The following is a 13,765-nucleotide window of genomic DNA, read 5'->3' as shown; positions in this document are numbered from 1 at the left end:
AATGTGTTTCATTTTGCGATAAGCAGAAAGGTTATGAATGGGCTGACAAAAATGGTTTGTTGCTGGCTCGAAAACTCGGCAAAGATGGAGTACCCAGATGCACAGCATTCCATCTATTTCTGTCAAGGACGCCATTGTTACCAATGATCCTGATACAATAAATTAGGTTTTTGAACAGCTTTATAGTAGCTGTTATACATCTCTGGCTACTTACAGTCCAGTTAGAACCAAAATGCTTGGAGATAGATGTACTTGAAATGCTCTTTCTGAAGAGCAAGCAGATGCACTTGATAACCCTATTGCAGAAGAGGAATTGCTGTGGCTACAGCTCCGGTCGGGTTACAGTCCAGCAACCCTTGAGGCAGCTTTCCAAAGCCAAAGCGACCATGAAAATCGATCAACCCAGGCACAAATCTACTCAGCTGTCCTTTACCCCAGTAACCGAGCGAGAATGGAAATGATGAAAGCATTCCACCTGGTCGGCTAGTCCCTCTTTCAGCAGCAAAGCTTCCCCATCTGATTGGAAGACGCAGAGAGTCACCTCTTAAGAACGTTTAATTTCATGTTCCCTAAATGCTTCCCTTATCCATCAATTATGAAGGGTTGATTAAGTTGATTGATGACACGGAGAACAAGCCTAGGAACAAATACTGCGACTGCAAAGAAGAGCAACTGACAGTCTAATCCCGAGCATGTTTACCAAGAAGCTCAGCCTGAGCAACTTGATGTCAATTCCCAATTGTCCTAAATGTTCAGCAGTGCTTGATTAAGGCCATTGTCCATAATGAAGAGGACAGCCTTTGTAACTTATCCAATATCAAAATAAGCTCCAATAAACAAGAGGGAAAGACAACAGAAGCAGCCTTTGAAAGGCACAGCCCACAGAATGATTCCTGCTACTCCCCAGAGGAGGGGGAGATGAGTCGGGGTGATAAGTGACCCCTTACTGAGGGGAACAGAGGCAGCAGTGTGTGGAGGAAACACGATATTAGGGGAGGTGTGCTGTTTTCTGGGTGCAAAGATTCACGATGTGACAGAGAAGTTGCCAAGTCTTATAAAACCCACTGACCACTACCCCTTCTTTCTGATTCATGTGGGTTCAAATAATGCTGCCACACACAGCCTGCAACACGTAAATAAACAAACAAACAAACAAACAAACAAACAAACAAACCTTTATTGTCACTACACCACCTGTGTGCAGTGAAATTAAACGAGCCCCCCCTCCCCCTCTCCACATAAACATAGCAAGGGATTATGAGACACTGGGCAGGGGGCTGAAGAGACTTGGGGCACAGGTAGTATTTTCATCACTTCTTTCTGTTGAAGGTCGAGGCTCAAGAAGAGAGAGGAAAATATTTGAGGTAAACCACTGGCTGCACAGGTGGTGTCGTTGGGAAAGGTGTAGCTTATTGGATTGTGGTCTCTGCTTCCTTGAGGAAGGACTTCTGGCGAGAGATGGGCTGCACCTCACAGCAGTTGGCAAGAATGTGTTTGCCAAGAGTCTTGAGAATCTGATCAGGAGAGCTTTAAATGAGATATTGAGGGGGAGGGAGAAAACAATATGAACGACAAAAGAGTACTCGTTAATGGTTCCCTGTCATCCTGGAAAAAACTGACAAGTGGGGTGCCGCAGGGTTCTGTTCTGGGCCTGTTGTTGTTCAACGTCTTTATAAATGACTTGGATGAAGGAATTGAGGGGGTGCTCATCAAATTTGCAGATGACACCAAACTGGGAGGGGTAGCTAATGCCGCAGAAGATAGAATCAGATTTCAGAATGATCTTAACAGATTGGATAACTGGGCACAAGCTAACAAAATGAATTTCAATAGGGACAAATGTAAAGTTCTGCACTTAGGCAGGAAGAACCAGATGCACAAATATAGGATGAGGGACACCTGGCTTACTAGAAGTACATGTGGGTCTTGGTGGACCACAAGCTTAACATGAGTCAACAGTGTGATTCAGCAGCAAAAAAGCTAATGCTATTCTAGGCTGCATCAACAACTGTATAGTGTCCAGTTCAAGGGAAGTGATAGTACCACTCTAATCTGCCTTAGTTAGACCTCACTTGGAATACAGTTCTGGGCACCATAATTTAAGATGGATGTTGACAAGCTGAAACATGTGCAGAGGAGGGCAACCAAGATGATCAAGGGTCTGGAAACTAAGCCTTATTAGGAGTGCTTGAAGGAGCTGGGTATGTTTAACCTGGAAAAGAGGAGATATGATAGTCATCTTCAAATATCTTAAGGGCTGTCACATGGAGGAGGGAGCATGCTTGTTCTCTCCTGCTCTGGAGAGTAGGACTCAAACCAACGGCTTCAAGTTGCAAGAAAGAAGATTCTGACTAAACATTCGGGAAAACTTTCAGACGTTAATAACTATTCAGCTGTGGAACAGACTCCCACGAGAGGTGGTGGACTCTCCTTCCTTGGAGTATTTTAAGCAGAGGTTGGATGGCCATCCGTCATCTGTCAGCTTTAGCTGAGATTCCTGAATTGCAGGGGGTTGGACTAGATGACCTTGGGGTCCCTTCCAACTCTAAGATTCTATTATTCTGTTTCTTCCCAAGCAGATCAGGAGGAGGGGAAGGTCTGGTCTTTCTGTGCCACACAAGGACAGCGAAAGGGATTTAACCTAGTGTGATGATCCGGGGTGAGGGGCGGGGGATGCTGCAAAGCAGAGGATGTACTCAGATATTGAACATGTTCATCCCCATTGCACAAGCCCAACCTGTGCAATCCCTGGCCTGCGTGTGTTTTACAAGCCTAAATGTGTGGAGCCAAAGGCCCTGCCTCTTTTCTGTTCTATGTTTCATTTTGTTTTACATCAGCACCACTTGCTTAGGGAACCGAAAAGGGATGGGAGAAGTTGCACATTCTCTAGTGAGGCTTTTTGTTGTGTTTGCATAAGAGCTGTGCAAAGGTTGTGAGGAAGGCAGAGGCTTATTACACTGACGAATTCTAGTAAATCCCCACCTTCACACCATAAGGGCACAGACGTAGCAGCAAAGAACAGAAGCACATTGTAGACAAAAGCCAGTTGTTTCTTCTCTCCAGGGAAATCTAAAAATGTAAAAATAGTTCAGATGGATTGTGCAGGGGTTCATCTAGTGTTCTTTTTCTAGGCATGGCCAATCAGATGCTTCCTGGGAGTCCATGAGCAGGGCAAGGCAGCGACAGTCCTTCTCCATTGTTTGCATCCTCCCAGAAGCTGGGATTTTGAGGGTGCTGCCACTGGAACAAGGAAGGGCCATTTAGCTATCCTGGTTGTTAGCCACAAATAGACTTCCCTCCCAATAATTTTTTTTAATAATCTTGTTTTAAGGCTAGTGGTTATCACCATGCCCTGTGGCAGTGAATTCCATAGTGATGCGTAGTTAGAAGAAATTTGCCTTTTTAGCCTTTCTGAACCTGTTATCAATCAATTTAAATCAGGGGTCAGCAACCTTTTTCAGCCATGGGCCAGTCCACCGTCTCTCAGACCTTGTGGTGGGCTGGACTATATTTTTTTTTTTTGGGGGGGGGAATATGAACGAATTCCTATGCCCCACAAATAACCCAGAGGTGCATTTTAAATAGAAGGACACATTCTACTCATGTAAAAACATGCTGATTCCCGGACCATCCACAGGCCGGATGTAGAAGGCGATTGGGCTGCATCCATCCCCCAGGCCTTAGGTTGCCTACCCCTGATTTACATGGATGGTGACCGCAGTTTTCGGTGGTTCTCACTTCTGCCTAGAGTATTAATAGCACACGGTGCATCATATAAGCTCAGTGTTTTAGGATAGTCCTTTGCCAGATGCACATATCCATTCGGAACAGGTGTTCACACAATGGAGGAACTCGCTCCTCTGCTACAGAAAATGAATGATAGGTGCTAATTAACTAGGTGTAATAGCTCTACGGAGCTCCATTGTTGAAAAAATACTTTACAATTAAACTGTAATCTTCCATCTTCAAACAAAGGAGGACAAATTATTCAGAATCGAGCCAGGCACTGGAAATATCAGGAGCCGGAGAATTCCTGCCAATCTACATATTGTAACAAGGTAGTGAACATAATTTGCATTGAAATAACATGAGCATGGTGGGTGCCAACCTGCTGCAGGAGGACATGTTGCTCATGTTTTGTGACATGTGAGGAAAGATCAGTGCACGCTAATGACCTTGGAGAAAAGTAACACAGAGATGCTAAGGCTGCCATGTTACTTAGGGATACTCATGCTTTTCTGTGCTTATAATATGAGGCAGTGCAGAGTGCTGGCCCTTGCGGCAACCACTCCCAGCTCCCATCAGGTTGTTCAGAGTTCTGACTGGCTGGACCATGTATCAGTAACAAAGCCATTATTGGCCTCACAGATCAGCTTTTTCAAAAAAAATAAAATAATTTACAAGCACATATGAAGGGGTAGTGCTGTGTGTGTGTGTGTGTGTGTGTGTGTGTGTGTGTGTGTGTGTCTGTGTGTGTGTGTGTCTGTGTGTGTGTGTGTGTGTGTGTGTGTGTGTGTCTGTCTGTCTGTGTGTGTGTGTGTGTGTGTGTGTGTGTAAGATAAAATTCTAGACTGGATTTTCAGCCAGTGAAGCAAATACAACAACTTATAGTGAAGCAATGATGGGGAGAAGCAGAATTCAAACCATAGGAGAAAAATCTGCTCCTGGAGGGGGATATGTTTGCATACAGCCTTAATTATGTGCTGAATGAAAAGTGCTTCCTTTTCACCTGATCCTGATCCTAAAAGCAATGCCTTCAGGTATGGGAATGCTCCCCCAAACAGTATCCTACAGACTAAGATGGCAACAGCTTTTAGATTTCCCTCCTTATTTATTTAATTAAAGTCTTTTTTACTCCACTCGTCTTCAGGCCATATATCTTCGGGTGAAATACTAAGCGTGTCACGTTAGAAGTTTAGTTGCGAGTTGGATTCACTTCAAGGCAGCGGGGAAGAAAGAACCACTTCTTGAAGATAGCTGTGCCACAACGAGATAGAGAAGTTTGTAGGGCTGGTCCCAGACGATTTCCCCAAGACAGTGCCTCCTGTGGCACATACGGAAGTCAGCCTGACTGACAGCTGAACCTTACTTCAACTCTGGCAACAGGGCAGCATTCTGTTGGGTAGCAAGCTAGCTTAGGAAACCTGAGGCACACACAGAGCTCTACCTTCCAACAAAAGGGGAATAGTCTGGGGGATCTGAAGATGAACATCTGCTCTTCTATCCAATTTCTTCTAGCTAATGTTTTGGCTGGCCCTGGAAGCTGAAGTGCAGTGAGCTTTCTGCTTTCTGCTGTGTCTCCTAATATCTGGAAAGGAACCTTTTGCATTTCCTCTGGGACTGAAGTGCACGGCTTTCCTCTCCACCAGGACTCCATGCATCACGCTGCTGCTGCGCCCCGTCTGACATTCCACTGCAGAAACCTTGTCACCCGCAAACAGAGATGTCAAAGGAATGCATATGTGCACCACCTCAGGTTTCAAGTTGTCGCTTTGGCACTAATTTTGGACACCTAAACTATTAGTTTGTTCCACAAAATTATACTTCTGATGGATGCAGTTACACCCTCAAAACATGCGTTTTATATTTGTTTTTATTATTATTTTAAAAATGTGCTTAATAACAGCCCTTCATATCCATATTTAGGTAGAAAATTGCACAGTTCTTCAGAAGCTGAAAGGCTTTGGCAAAAGGGTGGGTGTTCCATTAAGACATCTCAGCAAGCATTCCAGGAAACAAAGAGTTATAAGGTACAAAGTGATCCAGGGCTTAAATGCAGTAGTCAGATCATAGCTTGGACTGAGGTCCTTCATCCTTCAGTCTGAGGTGAGCCTCTCGCTTCAAAAGGGGGGAATAAAAAGTAATGCAGAACAAAGGTCTCCATTAGAGCACTATATGGGGATACCATACCCTCCAACATTGCTCAGATGAAAATAAGATCATTTATCACTCCCACCCCAACCGACCCTCCTTGAGCCCCCATTTTTTCCTCTCCCTGCTCCTGCAGAGCATTTTCTATCAGAAGAATGGTGAGTGCCACCACCACTAGACCACTGGAAGATGTCACACATGCATTCCATCATCCTGAGAAAACTCGTCAATTCCAATTTTAGTTTATTTTATTCTTTGGCAGATTTACGAAAAGAAAGATGACTTCTCCAGGTACCTTCTAACCATATGAATCCATGATTGTAAAAGGAGACTGAAGTTAAGAAAAGCTTAGGCATTTCCAAATAAATAGGCTGTTGGCATTTAGACACAACCTAAAGATGTACTTGCCCCAAATGCCTTTCCAATGCCACATTACCTAATGACACAATGGCAGCTGGTGATAGTTGCTGTTGCCAATGATGCAGCTTCTACTAATTCTAATGCAAACATGGCTCCAAAGACAAGAACACCCATTTCAGGAGTTTGTGGACTGCACTGTCAGTGTACCTTACTCGAAAGCAGCCTCTAGGGTTGACTTGGACTAAGGATAGAAATTATCTCCCAAGTCAGATGAGTGTAACAGGTTGACAGTGCTGCAGGAAATACCAATCTGTTAACAGGTGCCGGTTTTACTGGCTTGTAAGTACAGCTGTCTTATTATCCCTCTGGACAACTTTGGGAGAGATCTAGCTGACATTGTTGAGGTCACAACCAAAGGACAGTAGGAACATGCAAGCTCAGAATAAGGACCTTTCCCCCTATTACTGATACAGTTTTTATTTAGATTCTGAACTAAGGGGGGATAGTAGAATGCGAACAGCCTACCAACAATGAGGTAAACTTGTTTTGGTGTCAGAAAAAACCCTCCGCTGATTTACGGTATTTATCTTTGGGTCCACCCAATGCTTTTTGAGTGCACCTCTCTTTATTAATGGTATTTTACTTCTGCTATTCTGTTTTAGATTGGAAACAGCCCAAGAAATGCAACTCATGGCTTATGAAAGAAAGCAGCAAAGCTGGAACAACCTTTGATAAAAAGCAATATGCTCAAAACATGCTGGGTAAATTTCAAAACGCACATCAGCTTTCTATAGCACCTGTGGATATTTTCCTCCTTCTTCCACCTTCCCCAATTGGGGCATCTTTCTTGTTTTTGGACTGCTCACTTCTTCCGCAGTGAAACCTCATGGCAATTCCCGAAGGATTTGTTTTGGGGATCATAGCTGCTGAAAATATATAGCTCTTTGTGGTCAGCTTTCTCAGTTCCTACTGCAGATCTCAGCTGAGCTGCATAATTCTTATACTCCTCTCCTTTGGCATTGCCTTGAAATCTCCTATGAACAAAGAAAAAACAAGAGAACAATAAAAACAAAGGGGAAAATTAGAGGGTGGTGTGTGGACCAGTCCCTGAATGTAATTGCAGAAGAGGAAAAAGAATAATTCAAGCAGAGTTTTTAAGTAGATTTGTTAGATTTGCAAGTGCCTTTCTGTAATGTGCCCCAGAAGCAGATCTCAAGGCAAAGCAGGTGGCAGATTTCCAGTGCCATTAGAGGTGTCCAAGCAGGAAATAAGACAGATCTGGCCCATGGGATACAATGCACTGGGATGTTCTCCTGCACAAGCCCTACTGAAAGGAAGGAGAGTTGCATAAGAGCATCATTGTGCTCCTGTTCATTTCTAAGTTGCGTCCTCGGCAGAAAGTTGAGCAGAATGGTACTGGGTTCCCTTCAACATAGATAGCACCTTAAATATGTTCACAATGGCTCAATCAGAAGAGCATCTAAAATGGTTACTGTGTGTGAAGAAAGGAAACAAAAAAGACTGTTCAACCACATCCGTTAACCCACTCCCTCTCTCCCTTTTTTTACATTTTTGTTTTCATGGGACTTTGGTAAAAGAGGATCAAATCCTATTTGCCCAGGTGTCATTCATGGTTAGAATCAATATGTGTCTTTAGTGGCAATTTCCAGAGATGTCAGTCAAGCGAACCTCATCTACCATAATAGCATAAAGAGTGGTTGTGGTTAAGGCAACTGCCACAAAGGGAAATTTGCTCCCAAAGCCCAACATGACATTTTGTGCCAGACATTTAGAATGAACAACGGAAGCCTCCTCTTCATATTCCCCTCGCTGCGCCTGGAGAATTAGAGTGGATTCCCAGTCCCCTTGTGTTGACAAAGAGAGGCTTACTTTTTCTGAAATGTGGTCCTTGACAGCCGACTTCATCGCATGAATTGCAATAAAGTTTTGCTTTCCCTTGACACCAGAGTGACACCCAAAGGCCATTTGGGCTGAATGATCTGCTGTATCGTCCCCTCACACCCCCCACACCCCCGGGAAGTGAGTGTGCATAAACAAGCTCCCCAACCAAAAGTGGCAGGCCAAATTCATTCAAGATCTTTCAGCTTGGTTCAAAGGAACTGACACATCAGAAATGACAGGCTATCAATTCTCGATACATCTGTTTGGGCTACTAATGGATTTAGCACTCTAGACATTGATGGACAGCTGCTGTATAACATCTTACCAGCTCAGAGCCGTAGCTCAACTAAAAGAGTTTCTAGGCCTCAGCCTTGGGTATTTGAAAGTCAGGGTTCTTGCAGAATGGGGGACACCTCCCCCGGGGATGTATGAGCAACTTTAAAGGAAGACAGAAACTAACCACAAAGCCTAGTGTTTGGGTACACATTTTGACCGGGACAACTAGCAAACTACAGGCCCATCCTGCTCTCATTCTCCCTAGTGTTGCTAACAGAAATAGCATTCTGAGCATGATGATCAAAAGCTGGGCACCAGAGTCACTCTAACAGGGCATTCCTAAATATTTAGGAATAATGTATACTGCCACTGTATATTGGAAGATCGTTCGAGTTCTGAAATGTTTGAGTTCCAAGGCTCGGTTTCCGGTTGGTTGCAAGAGCTTCTTGCACTCAAGTGGAAGCCGTGTTGGACGTTCGAGTTCTGAAGAATGTTGGAAAACCGGAACACTTACTTCCAGGTTTTCGTCGTTTGGGAACTGAAATGTTCGGCAACAGGGCCGTTCAAGTTCCAAGGTTTGACTGTACTGTAACTGCTAGGCATTGGGTGTGTGGTCAATATCACAGCATGTTGAGAGGGGACATGTAAACTCTCATGGCCAATGGTTAGGGATGATGGGAGTTGTGGCACAACAAGACCTGGACGGAACCAGGTTGGCTTTAGAGTTACACAACCGGCTTAAGAAACCTACAAGAAGAAAACAGCCATTTCCCCTCTCTGTTCAATCCAGATGCTCTTATCAGCGGGTGAAGGAGGACTGGCCTGGAACTGGCTTGGAATCTGTAGCGAGACTTTCACCTTCAGCTGCAGTGACCCATCATCCGCAGGCAATGCAGTGATACACACTCGGTCTACCACACCCATCTTAGCCCCTGCAAAAGAAATGCAGATCAAAGATTCCACTTTTCTGAGACACTCACAAAATGACAAATATGAACAAATACATGTTCATGTTGTCTTTCCCCCCAAGGATTAGATAATGAACAATTAAGCAGCTGAATTAAGGGGGATGTGAAGAAAGTATGTAAAGCTTTTCACCTTGGTCATTGCTTCCTTCCAAGTATTTATACAGTTTTGCCACGGCTTCAAGACAGGCCGCATCAAATGTTTCTCTGGTGTGCTCGATGGTAGCAAACTTTCCTCCTTTGTATTCTTTTTCCTCATAGTTCGGCTTTTCCCCCTCATGGGAACACAAAAGTTAGATAATAAATTCCTTGACAGGCGCAACCCATGCATGCCTTCACAAGGCAAAGTTGATTCCTGCAGCACCACTAGGCAGCCCTGCTATTCAAAGACTATCTATCCCTTCAAGGAATAGAACAGATGCTGAAAGTATGGCTGTAGTATTCAAAGTGTAGACTTCATTTAACTAGAACAACATTGCGCACTTTGTACTTTAGCCTGTATTTAGTATCATTTAGTGAGGAGAAAGCACATATCTTAAGCTCATTCATGGGGGTGGGGGGAAGGCTCATCCAATTGGCAGATGACACCAAACTGAGAGGGGTAGTTAGTGCCACAGAAGACAGTATATATCAGTATTCAACATGACCCTATCCTAACAGATTGATGAACTGGGCCCAAACTAACAAAATGAATTTCAGTAGGGACCTAGGCAGGAAGAACCAGATGCACAAATACAAGATGGGGGACACCTGCTTGCCATGAGTACTTGTGAAAAGAATCTAGTGGTCTTAGTAGACCACAAGCTCAACAGTGTGATTCAGCAGCAAAAAAGCAATGCTATTCTAGGCTGTATCAACAGAAGTATAGTGTCCAGTTCAAGGGAAGTGATAGTAACACTCTATCCTGCCTTAGTCAGACCACACTTGGAATACTGTGTCCAGTTCTGGGCACCACAATTTAAGATGGATGTTGACAAGCTGAAACATGTCCAGAGGATGGCAACCAAGATGATCAAGGGTCTGGAAACTAAGCCTTGAAGCACTTGAAGGAGTTGGGTATGTTTAGTCTGGAAAAGAGGAGATATGATAGCCATCTTCAAATAAGTATACAGTATATGGAAATTTAACTGGTGAGCCAATTGCAGCATTGGAGAGGCAGAGAAAAGGGAGATGAAATTTTCATTGGGACCATGAAGTGGATACAAAGGATTAAACCCCTTTTGGCAGCTGTCTTGTTGGGGAAAAAAGTACACAATTTCTCTTTTGGCACCCAGAACTTCCCTACTCAAAAAAAAAAAGTAGGGAGGATCCAATTGCCAAAGCAAAAGAAATGCATGGGAGAAGGAAGAAGAAGAAGAAGAAGAAGAAGAAGAAGAAGAAGAAGAAGAAGAAGAAGAAGAGGAGGAGGAGGAGGAGGAGGAGGAGGAGGAGGAGGAGGAGGAGGAGTTTGGATTTGATATCCTGCCTTTCACTCCCCTTCAGGAGTCTCAAAGCGGCTAACATTCTCCTTTCCCTTCCTCTCCCACAACAAACACTCTGTGAGGTGAGGGGGGCTGAGAGACTTCAGAGAAGTGTGACTGGCCCAAGGTCACCCAGCAACTGCATGTGGAGGAGCGGAGATGCGAACCCGGTTCCCCAGATCACGAGACTACCGCTCTTAACCACTACACCACACTGGCTCTCAAGGGAACTTAAAATCCCCCTCAAGGCTGAGCCAAGACATTTTACTATCTGAGGCATCTTTTCCCTGTTCCAGTTATACAAGTTGACTGGACTGGCAATGAAGGCAGCAGGCCAGATTAGGGGCCCCAGGAGAGGCTGTGTGCCACAAAAAAGGAAGCAGGAGGAACAACCAGGAGCTACTGGCCCCTAGCATCTGCCGCCTGAGGCAATTACCTCATGCTGCCCAATGGTAGGGCTCGTCGTGTCTCCTTTCCATGCTTGACCTGCCCACAGCCCCTCTCCCCAAGTACTTTTCTCTTAGGCAGGTTCAGTTTGGTATTCTAACTACATCTGAGGGGAAACTGCATGGGCAGAGAAGTTATGCAGTGATCAGCTGCGCACAGACCTTGGTTCGAGGAAGGTTCTGCAGTGCAAATCCACACACCCCTTTTGTTTTTACAAATGCACCTCCCATTTCCACATGATTGGGGCAGTGCCATGTTTACACACACAGAACAACTTCAAACCTGTCTAGCGTGGCTTTATGCCTCACTCTGATCTACTGCACAGGGCATTGCAAAGCTAAACCAGCAGCCTAAATTCTTTGCACGAAGGATGGGATGCAAACGGTAACAAATAAGTGGCAGATAAGAACATGCAAATTAACGCAGAACAGAGTGCTGGGAGAAAACACTGCCAGCTGTGAAACAGCAGGTGACTGGCATTCTTTCCTTCGGGGAAGGAAGAGTTATGACCTTGGGTAGCCATAACGCAGCTTGATCTAATACCACATGCCACAGAGCACCAGCACTGGGATGTTCACACTCTTCAGACTGCAATTAGTTTCATACAGGGAAGACAAAATGCACATTATAAAACAAACCATTTCATTTCTACTGAATGGCTGTGGCCACAAGGCCACCCCAGGGAGCTATAAGGGATTTAAGATATGCATTTTGCCATAAGTACGCCGTGTAAAATGCTACACACAAATAGCAAGATTTCTCCACAGATAATTGTGAATAATTCCCTCCCCCCCCACCTAAGTGTCACACAACTCCACTCCCTTAACAGCATTTCCCAGGGTAGAGAAATGATATACTGTGAGGTGTATTTCCACCTTGTTTTTTTTTTTTTAAGTGAGGGCTTTCTGCTTTACCCATCTGCATGACACACAAAATTTGACAGGTGCTGTCTGTCCAGCCCTACATTTCTGTGCTGAAAAAACAAGCATTATTTCCATTAAAAAGGGGGGCCTGACAGCAGCCATGATATCAAAGGTCCTTGCTACTGGCTGCATAGGGGCAGGGGGCTCTTGGGATGAGCGAATCAGCAAAAAGATGCAAAACTTCCAGGGATGTCTCAGTGAAAAAAGGCACACAAAGACTTTAGACTCTCTCTGGAAGATGGGCATGTTGGTATCTTTTGGAAGGGGGGATTTATCCCTTCCGAGAAGAGAAGGCCTCAAGATGGGTTGCTAATTCAGATCTCTGTGGCACATGATTCAAGAGGGGCACCTCCTGTAAGGGCTGCTGGCATAATAAGAACAGAGGAGCCTCCTGGCCCATCTAGTCCAGCATCGTCTTCTCACAGTGTCAACCAGATGCCTGCGAGCAGGATCTGAGTGCAACAGCAATTCCCTTCTCCTATGTTTTCCAGCAACTGGTATTCAGAAGCATTACTGCCTGAAACAGTGGAGGCAGAACTGTCTGATCCTTTTTTCTTTTCTTTTTTTTTGAAGCCACCTACGTTGGCTGACACTGCTACATGTTGTGGGAACAAAAAACCACAGAAACTTTGTCTCTGTGTGATGAAGTCATTTCTTCCATCTGTTGGTAGAGCATGAGACTCTTAATCTCAGGGTTGTGAGTTCGAGCCCCACCTTGGGGAAAAGATTCCTTCATGATTGCAGGGGGTTGGACTAGATTACCCTTGTGATCCCTTCCTACAATTCTATGATTCCGTGAACTTCAGCTTCATTGGGTAGTCCCGAGTTCTAGTATTATGAGATGTCTCCCTATCCACTTCCTAATCGTAGAACTGTAGAATTGGAAGGGACCCCAAGAGTCATCCATTCCACCTCCCTGCAACTGAAGGAATCGCAGCTAATCTGAGGGTCTTCGTGGTGTTTTTGTATGTCGACCCCCGCCTGTCATCCTGGTATGGTCTCCCATCCAGATCCTGACCAGACCCGGTCCTGCTTAGCTTTCCAACAATGTGGCTGCGTTAGGTGCCAAGTTCACAGACCGGGACATGTTTCCACAGGCCCTTGTGTGGCGCGCGCCTCCAATCGCGAGGCGCTTCGTGCGGCGGCATTCCTAGAAGCAAAGAAATAAATGGACCAAAAGTTCATTGGCAAGCGAAGCGAAGCCACCACGTGAGAGTGACGTGGGTCCAAAGAAGCCGTCTAGCTGCTAGCAGCAGCGAGTGGCAGACCTTCTGCAAAGCCAAGCAGCGCTCGACAAGCCTCAGATCGGGGGGGGGGGCAGCAGCTCCACTCCGTCCCCCCTCTCCGGAGGGCGAGGCGAGCGACCCCCAGCGCCGCCTCCTCCCCGAGACCGGGCATCTCCCGCCTACCTGCGTCCACCTGGTGTGATGTGGAAACATGCTGTGCTTTTGGTCGGGTCAACGCCGCGCAGCAGGCTATCCGCTCGGTCGGGGCTCTAGTATTTATGCCGTGAGAGCAGCAGCCCTTTTCCTGCCCGGTTGCTCAAGAACGGAAAGCGGGC

General features: G+C 45.4%; 1 protein-coding gene across 2 annotated transcripts; it reads right to left on the bottom strand.

The window, feature by feature from the left end:
* Nucleotides 1–5,575: 5,575 nt before the first annotated feature.
* Nucleotides 5,576–13,765, bottom strand: HEBP1 (heme binding protein 1). 2 transcript variants are annotated; one of them, XM_080971287.1, is made up of 4 exons: nt 13,614–13,765; nt 9,508–9,649; nt 9,161–9,341; nt 5,576–7,265 (listed from the first exon to the last, which is right to left on the bottom strand). In XM_080971287.1, the coding sequence occupies exons 1-4, from the start codon at nt 13,641–13,643 to the stop codon at nt 7,094–7,096; spliced, it is 525 nt and encodes a 174-aa protein (XP_080827413.1). In that variant the 5' UTR covers nt 13,644–13,765; the 3' UTR covers nt 5,576–7,093. The 2 variants fall into 2 exon arrangements, with proteins under 2 accessions (XP_080827413.1, XP_080827414.1); XM_080971288.1 differs by having other exon boundaries at nt 9,508–9,640; nt 13,614–13,739.

The sequence above is a fragment of the Podarcis pityusensis genome (assembly GCF_964106645.2).
Source record: "Podarcis pityusensis genome assembly, chromosome: 10".
Classification (NCBI taxonomy): Eukaryota; Metazoa; Chordata; class Lepidosauria; order Squamata; family Lacertidae; genus Podarcis; species Podarcis pityusensis.
The sequence above is the reverse complement of the archived record's forward strand: the minus strand, read 5'-3'. Positions and strand labels throughout refer to the sequence as shown.

Bases quoted from the DNA above. Each gene is read 5' to 3' on its own strand.
- HEBP1 (XM_080971287.1), bottom strand. From the start codon at position 13,643: ATGTTTCCACATCACACCAGGTGGACGCAG. The intron at 9,650-13,613 runs GTAGGCGGGAGA...TGTTCCCATGAG, and splicing joins ATCACACCAGGTGGACGCAG to GGGGAAAAGCCGAACTATGA. The intron at 7,266-9,160 runs GTAGGTTTCTTA...CTTTGTTCATAG, and splicing joins GAAATGGCTGTTTTCTTCTT to GAGATTTCAAGGCAATGCCA.